This window comes from Mytilus edulis, chromosome 5 (assembly GCF_963676685.1).
Source record: "Mytilus edulis chromosome 5, xbMytEdul2.2, whole genome shotgun sequence".
Lineage (NCBI taxonomy): Eukaryota > Metazoa > Mollusca > Bivalvia > Mytilida > Mytilidae > Mytilus > Mytilus edulis.
The window spans coordinates 30,168,617-30,193,930 of record NC_092348.1 but is presented as its reverse complement, the minus strand read 5'-3'; the positions used below and the strand labels follow the sequence as shown (position 1 = coordinate 30,193,930).

The 25,314-nt window shown below is 31.9% G+C and overlaps 1 protein-coding gene across 1 annotated transcript; it reads left to right on the top strand.

Annotated features, from left to right (window-relative positions):
• The first annotated feature begins 12 nt into the window (after positions 1 to 12).
• LOC139523434 (uncharacterized) lies at positions 13 to 24,909 on the top strand. The gene is made up of 16 exons (XM_071317479.1): positions 13 to 150; positions 1,888 to 2,165; positions 2,746 to 2,839; positions 5,034 to 5,453; positions 6,248 to 6,452; positions 9,696 to 9,827; positions 11,894 to 12,088; positions 13,949 to 14,102; positions 14,660 to 14,805; positions 15,471 to 15,684; positions 16,283 to 16,421; positions 16,633 to 17,116; positions 18,784 to 18,832; positions 20,238 to 20,461; positions 23,017 to 23,101; positions 23,988 to 24,909. The coding sequence occupies exons 1-16, from the start codon at positions 116 to 118 to the stop codon at positions 24,266 to 24,268; spliced, it is 3,135 nt and encodes a 1,044-aa protein (XP_071173580.1). The 5' UTR covers positions 13 to 115; the 3' UTR covers positions 24,269 to 24,909.
• Positions 24,910 to 25,314: the final 405 nt, after the last annotated feature.

Sequence of the window (25,314 nt, the reverse complement as noted above, 5' to 3'; positions counted from 1 at the left end):
TTAATAGATATATTTTTTAGAATCGACAAATATTTATAAAATGTTTGTCTTCAGACAAGTTTTGAGCATTTAATATAAAGCAAGTAAAGGAGAATTGTTGATACATATCTTAATAATGCCGAGCAAAGTCAAGAACGCGACTAAAATAAGGTAAGAGTGTTTATCAATATTGTAAATTAATTTCATGAATTTGGGGTTTTTTTCCTGATTATAATTTTAGTCACAAAAATAAATAACACAAAAATTCGTTATATAATTTAACAGTGAAAATATTTTTTTGCGAGTCAAATGCATCGGCAAATGGTTCTTCCTGTTTTTTTGTCTATGAATTTATTGTTTGACCGAAGTGCGTCTCGATCAATTGTATAACGACGAGTTTGAACTTAGATTGCATGAATACGGATAAAATTTGCGGTAGAATTATTTGTTTGCAAAATGTAAAAAGACAAATATACCAAACTCCGTGGAAAATTCTAAACGGAAAATCCCTGAGCAAATGACATAATCAAAAAATCAAACACATCAAACGAATTGATAACAACTGTTATATTCCTGACTGGGTACAGACATTTTCTTATGTAAAAAGGTCGATTAAACCTGGTTTTATAGCTACCTAAACCACTCACTTGTAAGACAGTATTATAAAATTTCAACACATTGACAATTACGTGTGAACAAATAAACAGACATGTTAGGTAAAAATGTCTAAAATAGGGGTTCGACGGCCAACAAGGTGTTATATTCTTAATCCCTTTAAAAAAAATGCAAATATGTCGAAAAGATAAAAAAAAAATAAAAATAAAGACATATACATAAAGCATAGGAAAAACGAAAGACAAAAATACAAAAATTAACCATAGCGCAATAACACAATGACGGCATGTTTAAGAATCGAGCTATACGGAAAATGCAAGACAGTACATTGTAGCATAACAAATTTGGTATCGTAGGGTTTTTTTTAAATGTGGTTCTTGATAGCGAATTACTATTTCAAAATCCCTTTATTTTCAAATTTTGATTTTGTTGTCTAAATCATGGCTAATGCTCCTTGAAAACATGTTGTTTTTTTTCAAGTTCGATCAGAAACTTATTTCATTAATGAAGTTATTAAAACAAAATAAAAGTACATTTGTTTCAAAACTTTCTGATAAAAAAAACACTGAATGAATACATTCAACGCCGATTTTTGTTGTCCGTTTTAGCACAAAAGTTTCATATATCTGATACATTTTTACATAAACAACAGAAAAACGTGACTGTCAAAAGTCATTATCATGTTCAGTGGTTTTTGTTATATATATCATATCGTATCATTTCAGGCGTGTGTATCTGAACATGTGAATAACTAATATTGACCTTAAGCTTTCTTTTCTGTCTTTCATTAATAAAAATTAACATGTAGCATAGGGTATCTAATCAATACACAAATCAGTATATGCTGAACAAAAAACGAACAAAAAGCAAAAGAACACCTCTTGTTTTATGATGTTCTTCATCATGAAGTCAAAGTAGGGTCTTTTTAAACACGTGACAAAAAAATGTACAGCCGCCTCTAGCATCAGTGAAGGGGGATTCAAAATAATTCAGGAAGACTATGTAAGATGAAACAATACGAAGCCGAGCTTCGTGAAAAAAACACATACCGGAAAGCAGTGCATATTAACGTTTGTGCACGTGTTCGTCTCATTGACGTGTACATTTTCCCCGTCACAGTAAACTCAATAAGTATAACAGTTACTAAGTAACAAATTTTCTTTTAATAACTCAGTAAATATAAGAGTTTCTTTAAATAACTCTGTAATTATAAAAGTTACTTTATATAACTCAGTAATAATCAGATTAACACTAAACAGGATTGATCGTATGTAATTAACACTATTTGAACAGTACCAAAATGGTTGACATCGAGGCATTACTCTTAATACGTCAACGAAAAGAGGCACTGAAAAAATTACCAAATCCAGCCAACCCAAACATAACATTTGAGAAATATGAAAAAGCCGTATCCAGAACGATAACGAAGACACAAACAGAAATAGAGAAAGTATCAAAATATGCCAAAGAGATTTTAGAAGAACTTGAGAATATCAGAGATCTGGTGAAAAACTGTAGCGTCAAAATTGGTGAACAATTGCAAGTGTTTATGAAAAAGAACATGTTAAAAAGTACGTATTGTTCCTAAACACCCAGCCCCCCCCCCTTATTTTATCGAAAATCATTTATTAATTGTAAAGTTGATGAATGAAAAGAAACAGTAAATGATATTTTATGAGGCAAAAGTGATAATCATTTCATTTCAAACACAACAGCAATAGGTTACTTGATTGTTTGAGACTTGTACATTTAATTTGAACGTGTTGTTGCTAGAAAATTGACTCCATTTCTTCAAGTATTTGTTTTAACGTTTTTAAAGTTGATGTTGTTTCCTTTTATTATATATGTCTTCATGTGATTTGGTACTTTTTCATTTTTAAATTCACGTTCAAACTATTTGGTTTAAACGTTTTCGATGACGTTGACCGAAAATGATTTACCATAACAAACTGTGACTTGGATGGAGAGTTGTCTAATTGGCACTCATACTGCAGCTTCTTATATCTATGGAAAGAAACATATTGTTTTAGTTTTTCTTTTTGTGATCCTACAATCTTATAGTAAAATCTTTTAAGTGTAATGATATGTTTTGAAACGTGTACCCCATGATGTTATGGATTTTAGTTATAGATGTGTTACGTTCGTTTGCAGCTGAGATATCACCACAACAAGCACAACACAAACACGGACATACAGGAATTTCACCACAACATGAACACGGAAATGTAGGAATGTCGCTTACTAGGTAATTGAAATTACTTAATCTAGATTGTCTACCGAATTATTTACATAAAACGTTATCAATGAACAAAGTCTGACAGTTAGTCAAGATTAACATTAAATACGTAAAATAAATGCATCGGTGAGATCTACAATGTTACACTAATGTTGAGAAATTGACTATATAATTGACTATTTAAAACCACAGAAACACATTGCTGTTTTTTTCTCTTTTATTTCATTAATCCAAATAACTTTTTTAACTGAAAGAACAATTTGTTGAAAAAAATAATATGTATGCAACAAGAACTGTCTATCCTTCCATATCATCTTATCTCTAAAACGGGGTTTGACTTCAACGTTTGAGCCTCTAAATATTTTGATCTGAGCGTCACTGATGAGTCTTATGAAGACGAAACGCGCGTCTGGCGTAACAAATTATAAGCATGGTACCTGTGATTACTATCTACAACACCAATGGGTCGATGCCACTGCTGGTGGACGTTTTCGTCCCCGATGGCATAACCAGCCCAGTAGGCAGCACTTGGTATTGACATGAATATCAATTATATGGTCATTTTTATAAATTTACCAAAATAAAGGCAACAGTAGTATACCACTGAAAACTCGTAAATGGATGGACAAAAAACAAAATCGGGGTAAAAAACTAAAACGAGGGAAACGCATTAAATAATAAGAGGAGAACACCGACACACATTAAAATGTAACACACACAGAACCGGACCTAGCATTAGACAAAATCCGATGAGAATTACAAATATAGCATAAAAACCAAATACATGAATTTGGGATAGAAAAGTACCGTGACACGTCTTATAGTAATGTGAATTCACACTCAAATATAAGAGAAAACTAACGACACGACGTTAAAATATAACACCCCCAGAAACAAACTATAATATGAAAAATGGTCATATTCCTGACTAAGTACAGGACATTTTTTTAAAGACAAAAATGGTGGGTTGAACCTGGTTTTGTGGCATGCCAAACTTCATGCTTTAATGGCAATGTTAAATATAACATTAAAATGACAACATAACATTACAGGACTACAATACAAATAAATAGGAGAACATATTAGAAAAAAGAAACACATGAATAATAGCTAACAAAAGGCACCATGTTTAAAATTCAATACGCCAGAAGAGCGCCTCGTCCACACAAGACTAACCTGTGACGCCCAGATATAAAAGTTCGAAAGTCAAAACAAGTTCAAAATTTTACAGCACTGAGGATCAAAAGTTCAAAAAGGTTGTGCCAAATACGGCTAGAGTTTCTGAAGTATTAACTAATTACAGAAAACAAAAATTGGATACACTACATAAACCAACACAAAAATTAGACACACCCGATTTAGTCAAGGCCTCAACGCAAAAAATGGAAAAAGTGAGTCGCATACGAAGTGGTGAAAAGGCACACAAAATGACGTCACATTTGAAATTCTAAAATCAGCACACAAAAAATGGCGTCACATTTGAATAGGTAAAACTAGTTCTCAAAATTAAGATAGAATTAGGATTGTTTTAAGATTATATTTGAACTAAATACTGATATTACATTTAATAGCAATGAACATTGCAATACATATTAATAGCAAACTGAGGTAGCAATTAACTATATTATATAGCTATGGCCGGTTTGTTTTGAATCTAACTGCAAACGTAAAACATCTAACAAATTACGTTGCACCAAATCAAATCTAGTAAATGAAGGCGGTGATTAATTTTCTGTGCCATAACACATGAATATAATACAAAGACTTCAACAGATTTGACACAATCCGATGAGAATTACAAATATAACATCAAAACCGTATATGGCAAAACGTTTTTGAATTTTAGGTCATCAATACTCTTCAACTGCATACTTGTTTCTAACTAAATGGCTACTTTTTCACCCGTTTGCATTTTTGACCCATACTTGCAAATAAAAGTATCCAATGACAAATGCATCAAAACAATACGAAAAGTTCATTACCTCTATGTTAGTCCTGTCTTTCGTTTTCGTACTGCTTACCTTTCTTGTCTAGTCAGATAATATTGTCTTCTGGTTATTGTGCCTTTGTCGTTTCGTTTTATAAATGAACTGGTATTCATAAATATGCTAACAACTCGTAGTAATTTTCCTCTTTTCAAAATAATATCTTGAAATGCAAATGATATGTAAAATTCTTTGTAAGTTTTGTATGTTTTCTGTAGAGGTGCCTCACGTGTACCAAATAAGAACGGTATTGACATGAAGCAACTAGAACAAGTGCAGACAATGGAGAGACTTGCAAAGCAACAACAAGACCTTATGGCGCTCATAGCGAAAACAGAACAACTTGTGTTGAAGATTCGAAGTAAAGCAGAGTTGTCTCAAGCCGATATAACTGATGTTACAAGTCAATTAATACAATGGTGTGATGGCTTAGAAACAGTAGAAGAAAAGAAAAGAAGAATACGAGAAGAAAAGGAAGAAGAAGAAAGACTGAAAAGGGAAAAGAAAGATGCAGAACGGCAGATAAAAGAAGAGGAAGAACGAAAAAAGGAGGAAGAAGAACGAAAAGCTGAGGAGAAACGAAGAAAACAAGAGGAAGAAAAGAAAAAGAGGGATTGGCAAACCTGGCTACCTTTCATGTAATTTTGTCTAATTTGTTTTCTCTTTTTGAAACAGATATATGTTATACATATGTATGGTTGTTCATTTGAATACTATCAAATATGCAATTGTTCGGAATATTTTATTCACGATATCGCCCATTGATATGAGTAGTAAACAGATAAGTGAGATACCTCAATGAGCAATCTTCATATCACGCAGAGCCCAGATATCAATAGCATTTGGTTTTTAACATTTTACAGCTGTATATAGGTTACAATTTGTAAATACAGTTGTTTCTCAAACCACGCCTCTTTTTTTTTAAGATATTTAATTCTGTTAGCATACTGGTTCCCAGATATGATCTCTATGTTTCATCTCGTCGAGACATAAATATGCATATGCCTTTGGTAGAATTAAAATCTGTTGGAATCATTCAGTCCCGGTAGGGGTAACAAATGTCAAGTGTAAGTTTATAAACTCGTAGAAGTTCGGGACATATAAACATTGAAAATATACCGCACAGACTTATATTTTGACTTTTAACAAAATAGTAGTGCATATGAACTTCCATTCTAGGGTAAAAAAAATCAAAACTTCATAGTAAAAGTGGTACAGTTTTAGCCGTAAAAGGAATTTCTATGCGAAATTTCAATGTAGATATTTATAAAAATGCAACCTATAATATTCAAGGTGAAAATAGCCCGTTTTAAGTAATTTCAATTTTTGTGAATTATGTCTACAGACGTGTTCATATATTATTCAAGTATGTGTTGGGGTTTTTTTTGTCCTTGAAACATTTAGGTTATTACTATTTCGTCTTTTCATTTAGATATTATAATCCAGGACAAAACATGTTCAGTCAGGATGTCTGCTGTGTTATTTATACAATGCCTGATGGAACTCAGGATAGTGATTTTGTCTGTAACGGTTCTGATGGTGACGACGATCTAGACAAATGTTTAGAGACCAATGACGAGCAAGTTATATCCTCTGTTATTACAATTCAACCGAAAAAGAGCAAAAAGACGTATGAGGTATAATTTATAGCAATTTGTGTTATATGTTATGTTATTTAAATTATGCAATGCTATTTACATTATTTGTAGGTTGAGTGTAAAAGTAATCTCCCTGCATTGTTTATTCATATAGACTTTTAAGTTATTGATTTATTCATGTGATACGACCATATAATACGTTTTTACTTAGGTTATATGTATTTGTAAAAGTACTTTTTAATTTGATGTATTTCATTTCGATAATGCACAATGTTCCTGGTCGTCTTTTGAATTTGATACTATGGTTTAGGAATAGTTATTTTTTCTGAACCTTTAATGAAAAACGAGCTACAATTCGTTTGAATGCATTTAACTTTATTTATACTGCACTCGTTCTATTTGAGCAGTCAAATTGCGATGGCCGTATATTTCTATGCCATATACAGTCACTGACATGATATCACTTTTCTTCATGAATATTTAAATAGAAATTGCCGAGATTATAATTAATTATTCATACGACCTATTCAACCTGTTCTTGTTTTCAATGTATACAACGACTCAAACTTATTTCTTTTGCAATTTTTAATAAAAAAAAACATATTTCACTTATTAATATGTATGGTCTGCATACCATACAGCATATATTTATGCTTATTGTTGATATTTTAGTTCATTCTTAAACAATTCGTTCACCATCGATTGCGAATTTCAACAGGTAAATGTACATTTCATCGTGTTGTATATTTTTCCGCCTGCATGATATGAGGCCTTTTTATAAAAGGGGGAAGTTTCCCAATATTTAAATCAATGATGACATTATTACATTAAACAACAATTGAAAATGTTTTATTTTTAGATTGCAGTATATAGACAATAATAGTGCATTGACTTGACATATCAACGATATAGGGATTCGGCCCGCAACGAGGAAATAGCTCGGCACAGCCTCGCATTTCCCCGTTTCTAAGCCTCATCCTTATATCGTTGATATGTCAAGTAATGCACTATTATTGTCTATTTGCATGTCGCTTTTTCTAAATGATTTTTTATTTAAATATATTTTAAGCAATAGTGTTATTTTTGCTTTTGTGAAGTTTTCAGTTTTGATTTCTCATTTTTTTTCCTACAAAATAAGTCATTTAATCTGCTTTATTCAATACACCGTATTTTACCACTGATAATAAATGATATTTTCTACTCTTGTGTTTAACAAAACATGTTTACCTGTATGTTTGTTTTCATTACCTATTTAGTAATTCAATCTGTCTTCAACTATATTAGATACCAAATTGAATGTTGTGCTAGAATAAATATGGATAATTTAGGCCAAAATATCTTTCTGGAATAAATGCTTTCAACTGTTTTAGATTTATTCTAATACACTGATAAAGTTAGGGTTTTTAAGTTAACCGAACAATTATGTGTCTCTATATCAGTTTGAATTTATTAATTTAATTCTTATAAAGTATGTTGTGTACGTTACTAAAACTTTTAAAGTGCACATGAGTAATGTAAAACTGTATCACTTAATGAATATGTTGTTCAAAATTTTTTGATTAATTGTAAAAACCTTTTATCACAATAACTATGTTGATAAGCGTATTATATTACTTATATTTTTTAATATTTTTTTTTGGTTTCGTTCATTGTTCACTTTTTATTTTCAAACATTGAGAAACTATACAATTTACACTAAGACTTACACTGAGATCTTGTTTCATCGTTCCTCTTTTAAGCGCACCTGGCCGAAAGGTCAAGTGAACTTTGCCTATCACTTCATACATTTAAAAACTTCATCACACTTAATTGATTTTATTATAAAATTGCAGTATAAAAAAAAGTAAAGCAAGAACAATATTTTTCTCTCAAAATCAGATAATGAAGAGATTAACATGTATTTTTGTCCCACGCGCAACGCATTATGTTTGATAAAGAATTACTGTCCATCATTATGTGCGTTTATTTGTCGGTTGCCTCCTTACAGACGTTATTGCCCTTGAACGACGGTTTCTGATCCAAACTTTGCCAGATAAGCTTATTATTTTGAAATCCATTATAGATAAGTAGAAACTTTATATTGCAAAAATAATCAACAAACACTATCTATATATAATTCATCATGGATGAAATATGTAGTTGAGTCGTTATAGGAATCATTTACTTCAAAGATTTTCGAACCATTTTTAGGAGTTTTTCCTATTATGTTGAGAAGTGTTATAGATACAAATTCAGATAATGTTAAACAATGTAACATATATATGATACCGACCGTACAAGACCTTTATGGATAATCAAGGTCGTTAGAAAATAACTGGTAATATATTATTAGTAACAAAGTGTGCTAGTGACCTAATACGGTGTATATGGTTCAGTAAATTCCATATGGGGTGAGAGCGAAGCTCGAATCCCCATATGGAATTTACTTACCCCATATATACCGTATTACGTCAATAGCTCACTATGTAACGAATTTATCTTACCGACAATCTTAACGTGTGAAATTTAGACTAGTGACCTATCAAATTGAGCAAGTCTTCAATACTGTTAGCTACTTCCATTGATCCTACAAAAACAGATCCCTACAATAACAACTTATAAATATAAACATGTTTTATGAATTTAATTCAATCTTAAACATCAATTTCTTCGCATATTGAAAACCTTTAAGTTTTTTTCTCAGTACCGTTTTGGTTTTTTTTTGTTTTTATAAAGGGACGTAACACCACTACTAACCGTGTATGAAATAATCCCCGCCTCACTTCTAACCTAATAATGAATATAAAGGGACGTAACACCACTACTAACAGTGTATGAAATAAGCCCCGCCTCCCTACTAACCTAATATGAAATATACACGGTCTCCACGCGGACGCTTCTGACCAATCATATTCCTAGAAATGTATAGGAGGTAAGATGAAGCAAAATACATATAATCCAATACCTGTGACGGTCACACTCACCGTGCAATTGTCAATAACGAAACAAATGTGTGTACCGTGTTGCCTTACTTTTGAAATATCAACTTACTTCGTCGTTATACAAACAGTACAACCTGTCCATGCACGTATATTTTAGTGATGCATACACCACAATCGTTGTATATCTGTCTTATATATGCGCATACAAGTTTGAATAGCATTAAATGCTATCTAAAGTTCAAAGTAGCAACACGTTTAATGAATAGCTATCAATTTAACTTTGAGCGTGAAAACACATTATTGATATTATAAATATTGTGCTATGTGCTGTTTGTTAAAGAATTTTGAAAAAACTTTTTAGTTACCTATGCGAGTGTATGTACCAATAGTATCGCATGATGAGAGCTTACAGCCAACACTGAAGTTTTCAATTAAAGGCCAGAAATGGAGAACTGGAAAACCACTCCCAGACATAGAACTGCCAAAAATGGAAGTAAGTGAATTAGCCTAGCATTTTGAGATTTTTTTATTTAATCTATGAAATTAAATTAGAAAATCATGTACCGATCATATCATTCCACGACTTCAAATAAATAGAGACTTAATAATTTCCATGAACAATTTGTAGTTTTGTACAAAAGGTTCCGTCCACGCTCTGGTATTAAAAAAATGACTCACATGTATATATGATGCTGTTCTTATCATGCATTATTTAAGATAGAGCAGAAATATTGTTTGCCTAAAGAAAACCGCTGTTGGTATTACTCTATCACGGTCGACATGTTAAGTTATTAACTCTGACCTAGTCCTCAAATACGACAATCTTTTTCGTATTCTTGGGAAAATGAGTAAAATATAATATAGGAGAAATCAGATTTTTTAATTAGTTGCTAAAAGCTTATTAACATTCTATACAAAACAAAATTGAATTGGTTAAAGAATGGTCAATGCGAATGTATAACGATATATACCGGTATGGTGTCAGTCAATTCCATATGGGGTGAGGGAAACCGTATATTGGAATTACTATATATATCATGTTAGGTAAGTAGCACACTTTGTAACGCATTACCTTACTGACAATCTTAACATGTAGCATTCAGACAACTGGCCAGGCAAAGTCATTAAGGTTTCAGTATCATGAAGCTTCTTCCGCTATTGATAGTGCTGTCAACTTTAACAATAGTTATCAAAAGTACCAGGATTATACGTTAACACGCCAAACGTGTGTTTCGTCTACAAAAGACTCATCAGTGACGCTCATATCAAAATAGTTATAAAGCCAACACAAGAACAAAGTTGAAGAGCACAACTTGTGTTCATCATCAATTTCAGCATACTTTTTTTAATGCGAAATGGTTCATATTTGTCTTACAATGTCAAAATAATTTTACAAGACAAGTACATAGCACTGCTACTAAAAATGAATAAAACACGCCCACCAGCCTAAAATAAAATATTCAGTGTCACTGGGTCTCCACGTGTTTGTTTTTTACAATTGATTGTCCTAAAAATGTATAGGAGGTAAGATAAAAATATAATTATTTTGAAGGACAATCACAGATGAACCATAAATACCTAATTTCGGAAACGACAAACAAAAGCATTAACATATATCTTTAAAATAACAAGAAAACGACTTTGATGGTCCCTGAATTTAGACAAGCACAAGAAAAATTTAACGTATTTTTCCCCTTTTTATCTTCAATTTTCCCTAACGTGCCACTGAGTTCAATTACATGGTTTCTTTCTTTCTTTTTTATTAATACCGGTCACAGAAATACCAAAATATTCATTTTCATATTCAAATTTAACCAAGTAAGCATGGATTTTAAGAAAAAAAATCTATATTCATGCATTTCAAAGAAATTAGTTAAGTAAAACTATGTAGAAAATTCTTTCATTAGTGTAAAGTAAAATAATGTGTTTGCTGTATGACTTTATTCAACTTAGGTGATACCAGAATAACAATTATATGAATAACAATTATCAAACAAATCAAGTTGAAAATATAGTAGAAAATTTGTTAGGTTTTGTATTCATATCAAGTTCAAATATCCCCTTTTATATCACACATTTGTTAAAAAGTTCTCTTTTCATGACAAAAAAGTTTGCGTTTTTAGGGGAAATAAGTGTGTATCTTCTACATATTTCTTCGAGTGGTATGTTGAAATTAAGTGCATTCTGCAATACATATTTATTAATGTCTAAATAATTTTGAAATTGAAAAATTTATTTAAGGTTGGTAATCATTTAAAAGAGGGGCGAAAGGTACCTGATGGGCAGTCAAACTCATAGAATGAAAATAAACAGACAACGCCATGGCTAAAAAATAAAAAGACAAACAAAAAATAATAGTATAGAACACACAACATAGAAACCTAAAGACTAAGCAACACGAACCCCAACAAAAACTGGGGGTGATCTCTTGTGCTCCGGAAGGGTGAGCAGATCTTGCTCCACATGTATTTCATTAGATATAATATTCTTATACTTTGCCAACATTTAGATTCTACCATGTTTTTTTTTGCAAATTACAATACTACATTTTAATACTAGGATGTTTCCTTCGTCGGCGTAGAAATACCCATCAACCAACTGGAGAGCATTCAGTGTGTTGCTGTTGCTCGACATAAATGTCATGAAATCGAAGTCGACGAAAAAGGAAAAGTTGTTGAACCAGACGTTGACAGGAATATAAAAGTCAGGTTTCCACAAAAAGCGTTTGCAGGAAAAACCACTGTTGCTACCAAGGTATAAATTGTAGAACTAACAATAATGACAGATGTCAATTTTTGAACATACAATTGATATTAGAGTAATGTTACTGTTTTGGTTAATAGCTATTAAGTACTTAAACCCATATTGATGCAATTACAAAACTTCTACAGGGCTTCATATAGAAGAAACATTAATGGTACCGTATCAACAAAGAAATGTATTAGAAACCTGTCATAGTTTTACAATGTAATAAATGATATACAAACACCTAAAACATGGCACTTAGTATATGCATGTGATTGGACTTGACAAATAATATATAAAGATCATACAGTAGATAAAGACCAATTTATCTTTTCGTCGTTAAAGATAATTTTAAGAAATACAATTTTTATAACCTTTTGACTTTTATAATTCACGCCTATCCTGTCATATTGTAATGAATCTGTATTCTGATTTCTATAACATTATGTATACATCAGATCTTCCTAACATTTTATATACTATTGTATCTGACCTGCACAAAGGATATATGATGTATTAATACAATGTAAAGTTAAAGAAACATATGTGAAAATGAGATTTAATTAATTGTTTGCGTTCAAAGAGATTTACCTACATCATCTGGGCTCAAACTTTTAAAAATATTTGAAAGCCAAGAATGTATAAGGCCTATAAACAAGCAATAAGACAAAAACGGGACTTTTTTCATTCATGGTCAACTTTTCCTGAGGGAATTCGAACTTTAGCTTCTTAATACATACTAAATCTATCAACGGAGATTTTTTTTAAATATTTGTTAAAGATTATATTAGTTCCATAGCATTGACTATTGAACAGTAATAAAATGAGCGGTACCAATTTTTCTTACACCAGATGCGCATTTCGACAATACGTGTCTTTTCAGTGATGCTCGTGGCCAAAATAAAATGACAAACAAAACGAACTCTGAGGAAATTCTAAACGAAAATTCCGTTATCAAATGGAAAAATTAAAAGCTCAAAAACACCAAAGGAATGTAAAAGAAAGACAACTGTCATATTTTTGAGTTATGATAACCTCGGCGACTTCTAATTCCTTAGTATTAAAAAGCGGCAACACATGTGACTTTTTTATCTTATAATTTGGATTGCTGAACAATTGTATCGCCTAATTCTAATAAAAAGCGAATGTTTAATTTCGTTCGAATGTTAAACTAACAATAGCAGAGATCAGTCGTAGAAACCATCTTATTCATTGCTGTAAAATAAAGTATGAACCATTATGGAGTTGTTAGTGATTCTCTCTTGTATGGTATATTAACGACTTCGTTGGATATTTTTTTACTTTGTTTTTAAATCTCAACAAGTTTCTTTTTTATGTCGTACTGTTATACCAGGTTAGGGGGAAGGTTTGGATCCCGCTAACATGTTAAACCCTGCCACATTATGTATGTGCCTGTCCCAAGTCAGAAGCCTGTAATTCAGTGGTTGTCGTTTGTTTATGTGTTACCTATTTGTTTTTTCGTTCCTTTTTTGTAATTGAATAAGGCCGTTATTTTTCTCGTTTGAATTTGCTTTACATTGTCATTTCGGACCTTTTATAGCTGACTATGCGGTATGGGCTTTGTTCATTGTTGAAGACCGTCCGGTGACCTGTAGTTTTTAATTTCTGTGTCGTTTTGGTCTCTTGTGGAGAGTTGTCTCATTGGAAATCATACCACATCTTTTTTTTTTATAAGTACCAAATTTTTCAACAGTGAATAAATCTCGTATGAGAACAATGTGTCGGTTTGTTTATATACATTAAGGATTCATTTTTTTCTGTATTTAATCATATTTATACATATATGATGTAAATTTAAGTTTATATCATATATGAAAAAACGAGAGTTTGTCTGTTTTGTTGTTAAAGGCAGTACCATGGACCTATAAAGATATCAAAACTGCTTCAAAGAAACACAAAGAACTGCAAAATATTAAAACAGCTGGTTCTTATATAGACATATCGTGTGAAAATTCTACAAAAGAAGATCCAGATTTAGAGATGTATGATTTTGGATATGTTGGTAAGTGTCGTTAAATATATTTAGTTTAAACATATTTATTAATAGTGGATTAATGTGTATTAGTGGGTTAATACAACTGATATTAATCCCTTTCAACTTTGCTAGTGTTAGTTCTGTCTTGAAGCGTCATTGTCCTGCTTTTTTTCAAAAATTACAAGGGTGCAAGCGATATTGTTGTATCTTAGCACAGGACTACAATTTATCGTCCCCTTCCGACGGACTATCGTCATTTTTTCAAGACCAGTCTCGCAAATGATGTCGAAAAAAAAAAATTCAGTCCTTGAAACTTACTCCCCGGAACAGCGGTCGATCCAGGAACTTTAATGTTTATAATCTACACCAAAGTAATAAGTATATTTGATGGATTGCTGTATATAAATCTTTTTCTTCGTCGTCGTCTTCTTCATCGACTTCTTCTTCTTCATTTCCTTTTTTTTTCTTAATTTTTTGTCACCCATTTAAAAAAAAAATACGCAAATTGTAGGAGACGTCTTTTTTAAGAATATTTTTACAGTTACAATATAAGAAAAGTAACCTTTCTTCTATCCATATTTCAGTTGACAAAAAAGTACAAACGAATCAATCAGTTAATCAAGAGACTCTTAACAGATGTAGCAGGTGGGTTGTGAACCATTTAAACCCTGATGAGACTGCGTTATCATTGAATGATGTTTTTGATAGTGATTTTGTGGAGGACTTAAAAGTAAGATTTTCTGACAAATATCAAGTTTCCACATACATAAAACTTCTATTAGTAATAAAAGATAGTTGAAAGGTTTATAGGCGTAATGAAAAAATAATAATTTGCTGCACAGAATACAGGATGAACAGAAAAAATAGATCGAAAAAATAAATCAACCCGTTAATAAACAACCCGCACAAAATCAAAACTAAACCACAAAGATTCAACCAAAAACCAGCCTTTATCTCAAATTTTTCAGAGGGATAAAAAAGGTTTTGTTTCACCAAAACGTCATTATCTTGTTAATTAAAAGATATTTTAGTACAACTTCGGTGATATCTTTCATTCAGAAAGTCTGTAACAATAATGATAATACCATATAGCAAAGTCAAAATGTACCTTAATTTTTTTCAAACACTAATCTCCTGGTAACGATTTGAAACTACCATTTCAAAACATTATTCCCAATTTTGTTTTTTTCTTCTGATGCAACTATGATGCATTGTCCTAACATAAATAATTTTAAAATATGGAGACAAAAAAACATTCTGAACTTATTGGATAGGCGAGAGAATCAATTATCAAATATTGTAAACGAAATATGGAAACGCTCGCTCTATGATTTAGATATAATATAAATATTTGTTTGGTGTATGTGTTCTTGTTAATTGTGTCTTGATTTGCAGACAAAAGATACAGAAGGTGATAAAACTCGCTCGATTATTCGTCATTTGCACGATTCTGATTCAGATAGTGATTTCGATAAATTTTTGGACAGTTTGAAATCTTTCCAACCAAATGTGGCTAATAGAATAAATTCTGTAAAAAATCAAGTCAAGCTGTCTAGAAAAACTGTAGATACGGATTCTGAGGATAACTTTGCAAGTGACTTTGATCCAGGTACTAATGATTTACACATTGTCCACTTGTTCTTATTTTTTAACAACTCAATGCACAATAAAAAATTATGTTAACATAATTAAAAACAAAGACGTCAATCGTATGTTTAAAATGTTAGAAATAATGAAAGGTTCAATTGACTAGAATAAAGGCGTCAGTAATTTTAAGAAACATCGAAAGATGCAGTTTGTTGTTGCCTCTAAATAAAAGGTCAGTATGAACTATGTTTTTTGTAAGTACAAAGTCGCTTTGCATTGGTGCACAACTAGAAGCAAGGGAAATGATGACTGTATGCTGCACTATCAATCCACCGAACTCAACAAACATACTAATAATGATGAATGGAATCAAGCGTGCTGATGATGTCATCTTCGGTATACTTGTTATGGCAATCAGCGTGTTAGATTTTTGATTACTTAAAACAAGAAATATATAACTGGAATTCCAACTTTTGTAAAGAAAACAAAGGTATGTTATTGTTAAAGTTAAGCCATCTTCAAATTTAGTATGAGGATTAGAAGTTTTAAGCTTATAATAATATAAATTTATATTTCAATTATACTCTATAATGATTATAATTGACAACATTTTTTAACAGATTTTGAAAAGAAAGATGGTACCGTTTGTGTAGTCTCAAAGGTGACAGGAAAGAGTTGGGAGGTTGTACCAATAGAGGCATCTTCAGAACATCCGAAAGCAAGATTTCTGAAACTCCCGTCGGGAAATGATAGTTATCAGTGAGTGCTTTACATGCAATAAAAAGAAATGAAAAATGGAAAGATGTGTTTTCGTTACGCTTTTTCTAACTCTAATTCAATAGTGTCTAATGTATAATATGTGAGTGTTCATTATCAATCTTAACGTGTTACAACTAAATATCATCCACACATTAAAGGAGAGATGGAAATTATAAAATAATAAGTTTTCTTTATTTATCTATTTTTGTAGAGTTCTAGGACTAGTTGTTCCAGAGGATATGTCAGACGAGGATATTTGCAAAGCGGCTGAAATACTTGAAGGATTAAGTTGTGTTACAAATGTTTCAATAATTTGTCGTCAAAAGCGGTCAAATCCTCATGATGTCATTATTGAATGTGTTAAATCCGAAAACGTGACCAACACATTGCAACACTTTGATTCTATTGGTTATAATGATGGACCGCCTGAGAGTACAGAGTTTGGTGTTGTTGATGGAGAAGAAATCGAAATAAAGTTCGAATCAAATCTTTATTTGGAGCGTCTGAAATTTTCACCCATGAAAATAAAATTTTACAAGCATCTCCCATTCAAAAGATTTGTTGAACACCTAGTAGTTGTCAACAAGGCGGATCAATTTGAAGATGACAAATATCATGGATATCTGAAGTTCAATGTACCTCCAGGCCGTTTGTCATTACGTAGAACAGAGTCTCTTATACTGTATGTTCCGAAGGTATGTAAATAAACTCATCATAGATACCAGGATTGAAATTTCATATTTACGCCAGACGCGCGTTTCGTGTACAAAGGATTCATCAGTGACGCTCGAATACAAAAATAGGTAAAAAGGCTAAATAAAGTACGAAGTTGAAGAGCATTGACCAAAATTCCTAAAAGTTATGTCAAATACAGCTAAGGTAATCCATTCCTGAGGTAGAAAAGCCTTAGTTTTTCAAAAATTTAAAATTTTGTTAACAGTAAATCTATAATTATGAACATATCAATGATAACTCAAGTCAGAAGTGATGACTACTGGGCTGGTGATACCCTCGAAGGAATAAATCTCCAACAGCAGTGGCATCGACCCAGTGGTTGTAAATAAACTCATCATAAATACCAGGATTGAAATTTCATATTAACGCCAGACGCTATGTAAACTAATGTGTGTTAATGCAAACAATTTAGTGCTTTTTCTTGCAATAACAAAATTGTGAATAGAAATTGGAAATATATCAAAGAGACAACAACACAACCGAAGAGCAGACAACACCTGAAGGCTACTAATGGGTCTTCAACGCAGCGAGAAAATCAAGCACCCGGAGATGGTTCTCAAATTTCCCCTTAATAAAATTGAGTACTAGTTCTTGGAAAATGGACGTCACACTAAGCTCCTAAACAGATAAATTAACTTAAATTAAAAAACATTGAGGACTAACAAAAACCAAAGGCTCCTGACATGGGACAGGCGCAAAATACGGCGGCGTTAAACATGTTTTGTGAGATCTCAACCCTCCCCCTATAGCTTTAGCCAATGTAGAATAAGGAAACACATAGCAATCTGCACAGTAAACTCAGTGTAGAAGAATGCCTTGTATAAATAAGTAGTACAGAATAAACCCTGATTGACGTTAGTGCAGATACTTGTTTTAAATCTTAAGCATAATAAAAAGTAAAATCACAAAAATACCGAACTCAGAGGAGAATCCAATCGGACAGTCCATAATCACATGGCAAAATCAAATGACAAAACACATCATAAACGAATGGACAAGAACTGTCATATTCCTGACTTGGTACAGGCATTTCAAACGTAGAAAATGGTAAAGCGCTAAACCTCTCATTTTGATGACAGTCTCATCAAATTCCGTTATATTTACAATGATGCGTGAACTAAAAAAGACATAATAAATAAAATAGTCAAAATATGGATACAACAGTCATCATCGTCTAACAATTTTAAAAGGAACAATTTAATAGAACACAAAACACATCTATCTACAAACACATTCATAAACTCACTATAAGCAGCAAATTGTGATAATAATCGTTTCAAAAATTAAGGGAATCGTATAAACTCCAACGGAAGAGCGGCCGGATTGCATTGTCTTCTTCTATGCATTTAAAAGCGATTATTTGACTTAGTTATTTCAAGTACGTGAAAGAATTTAAAGTTAAAAATTTGTACACTATCTGTTCTTTTTCACTTCCACGCACAAATAGATATGTATATTTAATACTTTTTTTAATTGATAAGTAGTTCTTTTGCTATGATATTTGGAAATACATTTTGCATTGAAACAGTGGAATTGAAATCTCATTTATAGAACATTTTTGCCTGAGACGATTTTTTTTTTCAATAATAAACATTGAAGTATACTACACCTTTTTTTTATCTGTTAGCCTTTAGAAGAAATAGTTGGGAACTTTCCATATACACTTGATGTACAAGGTATGTATTTGTGTATCAACGTTTCAAATATATGTTTACCCTAGAAAGTTAGTTATGCTGAGAGTTTGAAACCTATAACTTTGCTGCACTAGGCGACTTGTATATGGGAATACATTTTCTTTATTTTCAAAAAAAAAAATTGCACCAATACCTGATATTGATAGTACAATCTTTGTTTACTTTTTTCACAAAATGAATAAATCAATAAAATAAAATAGTTGGTACAAGAGTGAATATATGATATTTTCCTGTTAACTTGAAGCATTATATTGCTACAGGCAAACGTTTTGGTCAAATGATTCGCGTCTTTTCTTCAATTAAAGTATTGTCTGCTAAATTAAGATTTTTAAATTTTGCTATGTTGTCAGTTTTGAAAAGTTTCATTAAAACATTTAAAAGAAACTCATCATAGATACCAGGATTGATATTCTGTATTTGCGCCAGACGCGCGTTTCGTCCTCAAAAGGCTCATCAGTGACGTGCGAATCAAAAATAGTGAAAAAGGGGTTATGTACATTTTAATACGATAGGCATAGTTATCGGATCTTATGACTAAATTTATAATAGATAAACAATTAAAACTAATTGTAAAAATGTATTCCTGTTTCTGCAAAGCACAACCAATAAGAAGTAGTTTTGTTTAGAGTCTTGATTAGGGAAACTGTATCCCGCTGTTCAATAGTCATAATCGAGTAAGCAGAAATAATTCCGGGTTACACACAAAAACCGAAAGAAACACATCAGCTATGAACAGCAAAACAACAGAACACCAGAAACACTCAACTGCAACAAAAACAAACGCCAACATACACAAAAACAGACTATTTATTTACAACTGCCATATTCTGGACTTGGTACCTGACATTTGAAGAAAATTGTTGGTTAGTTTAGACACAGACATATCGTATAGATCAACCAAATCGTGATGGTGCTATAAAAGTTACGTAGTGTCATTTTTAATATTTCCTTCTCATGATTCTGTTGGGGCTTTTTTTCGTAAGCATTCCACAACTGTATATAAAGTTCGTTAAGTGTGAACATGCACGATCATAACGTATTTATTGAGATATGTAAACACCATACGACGGGGCCAAGGGTATGTTACGGCTTAGAAATGGGCAATTGAAAATGGGAATAGAAAAGTGATTAACATCGTCCTTCTGTAGATATGTCAGTACAAAGATATCACTAACTGATGTCTTAGAATTTTGGGTATTCTTTTCTGTTCCTATGTAAAAAGGTTAAACCATGCTAACTAACGTTATCGTATTGCAAAACTTATCCCTATAATGATTTGAAAATGTAGTTTTGGGGCATTTATTGTAGCGAGAGCGTTAAGGCTGTTGACAAAACACATTGAATGACTGACATTTTACATGTACAAATTTAAATTCATTTATTGCAGTGAAAGCGTTGGCAAAATTCATTGCATGGCAGTTGACATGTACAAACTTTAATTCAACAAGATGGGTGAAACTTGGTGGATATCTTACTGACTGTGACAGTCAACTATATCGCCAAATCTGTAAAAATGTTGACGATCATGCTGCAAAAGCACCACAGCGAGACAGATGCGAACAGTACATTTTGTATTGGGCAAATCATCATGCACCGTTAGAATCCGATAAGGTAAGTTTTAAATAGAATACCTTTGGGTTTTAAGTTTCTATTTATGTAATAGTAGAATGCAATGTGTATAGTACACATAAATGTTACACTATATGGCCACATAAAACATCAAAGAAGGAAACTGCCAATGATTAATTTCTTCTTTTTTTGGGGGGGGGGGGGGGGGGGGGGGGGCGTTTTACATAGTGATCATTGCCTGTGTTGTAAATATGATTGAAGCTGCATTTGTATTTGCATGAAGTCTTCTGATTTTAGATAGATTTTGTTTCAAATGTAAGTTTTTATTCTGCTTCTTCTTGAATCTATTCTGAAATATGATCGTTGTTGCTCTCTCATGTTTGTTCTTGGCTACTGATACGTTCTAGTTAACTATTGTCTCAGTTATTTTCTGTTGGTATCGAATTGCGGAGCATGTTTGGTGTTAATTAAAATTGTTGGTGCTATTTGCTGTGTATTTGTCAAAAGATGGAAAGCCTTCCACTTAAAAGCTCTTTTGAATTATTGATTCTTTTGTGTTTTCTTGTGCTCTAGTAAATCGACAACCTGATAAAACTGAATATGGTTCAAAATGGACTGTAAATAACTAGAAATAAAGTTAAGTGCTGCAGATCATGACGGATATGTAGTTTGTTGCATGAATGGAATATGTCGTGTGTATTATTGAATAAAACACGTCATATCATAATAAACCCTGACGCTACTAATTTCTATCAGGAGAAAACAGTGCCTTGTTCAGGTCAATTGTAGTAAGACAAAAAGGTCATCAACAATGAAATGAGGAAGGGAAAAGTGGGCATATAAAACCTTTGATAACTTTAAAAGCAATTGTAAAAAGACAAACTAAAGGCATTGAAAATGTTTTGTTAGTTGTGTTTACGATGGATTCAAAATGTCTCTATAAAATCTTTTATATCTGGGCGTCACTGGTGAGTCTTGTGTGGACGAGGCGCGTTTTTGGCGTATTGAATTTTAAACCTGATGCTTTTTGTTATTCATTAATCATGTGTTTCTTTGTCTAATACGTTCTCCTATTTATTTGTATTGTAGTCCTGTAATATTATGTTGTCATTTCAATGTCATATTTAACATTACCATTAAAGTGCGAGGTTTGGCATGCCACAAAACCATGTTCAATCCACCATTTTTTCCTTTAAAAATGTCCTGTACCAAGTCAGGATTATGGCCATTGTTATATTATAGTTCGTTTCTATGTGTGTTACAATTTAACGTTGCGTCGTTTGTTTTCTTTTATTTTTGACTGTAAATTGACATTGCGATAAGACGCGTCACGGTACTTGTCTATCCCAAATTCATGTATTTGGTTTTGATGTTATATTTGTTATTCTCGTGGGATTTTGTCTGATGCTTGGTCCGTTTCTGTGTGTGTTACATTGTAGTGTTGTGTCGTTGTTCTCCTCTTATATTTATGCGTTTCCCTCAGGTCCAGTTTGTTACCCCGATTTTGTTTTTGTCCATGGATTTATGAGTTTGAACAGCGGTATACTACTGTTGCCTTTATTTATGCACAATACAGTATTTGAACAAAACGAAAATAACTTCAAGGAAGGGGCTTGCAGCTACCATTGGTGGAGCAGTTTAATGTCATCTGTGACGTATGTATCCCATGTCGGATATTAAACCAAATAGCACATAATAGATACGCTGTAGAAAAGATAACTTTATAATTACACAACTTAAGATCAATAACTTAGTTGTCGGTAACGTCCATTAAAAACATTATAAGAAAAGTGTTTTAGACAAACAATTTGTATCAAATATTGATAAAATAAAGAGTATTCTCCTTTCAATGATTTGTTTATTGACTGTTGTTGTCTTTTTACCGTTTAAATAAAATTGAACGAAAAGAAAACATGCACGGAAATAGTAGGTAACATTATATTAATCATTACGTTTTAATGAAGACCAAGCATCGAAAACACAGAGGGTAGTTCGTGACTGAACACGAAGTAACACAACATAAAGCACAAATACATGCGCATATATTATCAATAGACAATACATAATTTAGAGTTTAAAAAATACCCCTTTCATACAAACAAATCTAGCTATAACACATACCGGTACTGGTTTACACAAGAAGAGCAGCAATCCATCCGTCCTAACATCAAACTCTATGATGTGATTTTTCCGAAATAATCCCAGCCAAGACAAACTGAAGATATATTTAAATGAATTTTTCACTTTTCGTAAAGATTTCGCAGAGCTAAAATTCCAATAACAGGTACATAAACCAATTATAACTGCATCCTTTGAAGCTGCGTTTGTCTACTTGTATTTAAAAATTAAAAGAGGGGAGAAAGATACCAGAAGGATCAGTCAATCTCATAGATAAAAAAAAAACTGACAACGGGATAGCTAAAAAGTTAAAAGACAAACAGACAAATAATAGTACACAAGACACAACTTAGAAAACTAAAGACTAAGCAACAAGAACCCCAACAAAAACTGTGTTGCCTTTTGAGAATAGAAATTCGCTTTCATTCATTTATTTCGTTTTGATATCTATTAAAACAGTACACTGGATATTATTTCAGGTCGAGAAGATAATAACGTCTCATCATGATGACAAACTGGAATCAGAAGCGCATCAGTTTATTAAACCATACACTGGTGGCACAGGTATTTAAATTATTTCTACTGCACTTATTCACAGTGTATATTTTGGCCATTGCTATATCATAGTTCGTTTCTCTGTGTGTTACTTTTTAGTGTTGTGTTTCTGTAGTGTCGTAGTTCCACTCTTATATTTGATGTGTTTTCCTTCAGTTTTAGTGTGTAGCCCGGATTTTTTTTACTCAATCGATTTATGAATTTCGAACAGCGGTATGCTACTGTTGCCTTTATTAAATTTTAAAGTAAAAAAAAATATTTTCAGAAACTACTCATTTTGATTATAATTTCAAACGACATTTTTCTTAGTAATGTTTAAAATTATCTGCAATCAATTGTCAAGGGTAATACTACAGTTAGGAATGTAACAAAACTGTAACGAAAAAATCAGTTCAGTCGTATCTAACGTATGTTTTTTTTAAGTTGGTTTGTTTTTTTTATTATTCCTCTTTCCTTTTATGTTTAGGGATTTAAATAATAAATGTATTCATTACCTAATGATACGGAAAAGATTTGCGGAATTATGTTTTTTTTATAAATTTGCATGTTTTAGTATATATATTAATATATATAATAAGTGTGATCACCGCCTTTTGATACTGAAATTTGGACTTCAATAAACTAAGCAAATATTTAGAATCTTTATTCAAGATTTTGTTATTTTATATTAAAAACAAATAGAAGCGTAGTACTCTGCAAAGTCGGTTTTGTTTCTAAGGGTCGATATTTATCTAAATGTATCGTTTTTGTAACTGTGTGTTTTCGTTAAACGATTAAAATATATATAAAACGCTTTTACGATAGAAACCAATTTTTCCACTGAATGTGGTGTCTTCAAACAAATGAGGTTAACTTTTTCTTTTTCAATAACCTAATGTTTACACTAAATTTGTAGGAATATTTTCCAATGATAGTTTAGAGAAAATGTCGTTTGCGATAGCTGGTGAGTGGGAATCCATGGCGAAAAAACTTGGTTTTACAAATGATGAAATCAATCAAATCCAACACAGTCAACCGGGAGCAGTAAGACAGACACTGAGGATGTTAGATGTATGGCGACTATCAGATAGTGCGATACATAAAGGAACAGACCTTGTGAAGAATTTCCTTGAAACCGCCAAGTCAGCACAGTGTGGGGCAAAATTGCTAACCATTATTTCTAAACATGTAAACTGAACACTTCAAGCATATGAACTAATGAATCAAACCAATTTTGTAAACAGTAATTAAACATGTGATTGCTAAATATAAAAGGGGATTGTTAGTCTTCTAGAATAAATATATATAGTGCCTTAAATGATAATTTTCTAGGGCAAGTGGGCGCGATTAATGTTACCATAATTGGAATATATATCCGTCGTCATCTGTGAAAATAAATATTCGATAAAATTCAACTTATTCACGCCTGGTAAACCATCAAATCTCAACAAAATGGTCAAGCGAGAAAAAATTGTAATGGCACTTCCTGTTAAACTTTTCTGGTACAGAATATAAAAAATACATACATAGGGTAGGTCGACTTTTCGTCAATTTATTGTCAATCTGTTAATAATGTTTTTAAATAGGAGAATTTCATGCCATAGAAAACTGCATGAGAGTTTCTCTCGTTCATTACTTGGACCAATATGATTTAAAATGACATCGGAATGACCTTTCCCCCGCATGTAAGTGAGGCCAGCTCTTAAGTTTTTGACATCATGAAAATGAGTTCATCAATACGTATCGTCTATATCAATATATACGTGTTCTTCTTCGTTGCTATAAACGTACAATAGTGTTACAGTTGTTATTTATATCTTACGAATTTAACTTTTATTAAGGTAGCACAATACAAAGATTTTTTCACTCCCAATCAGACAACTTTAAACTGATGTAATTCATTTAATCCTTCTTTATATATTATAAATGAGGTACCAAAGGAAAGAACAAAGATTAGTCTTTCAAATTGTGATAATTTCATTATGACATAATTATTACATAATTAATTATTATGTAATTAGTTGCTATATTGTGATGTCCACACTTTAATGAATTTAGCGTCTTTGCTCTTCATAGCATCCCAAAATATTTTATAGATTCTTGTACAACACAGCTGGACCTCCAAAACTGTGTCTCAGATTTCCGAAAACATCAATAGAACAAATTTTATACCCAATTGCATTTAGTGGTCTCTTATGAATTGATGTTGCAAATTTCATTGTAGATTTATGAGAGAATGAAAT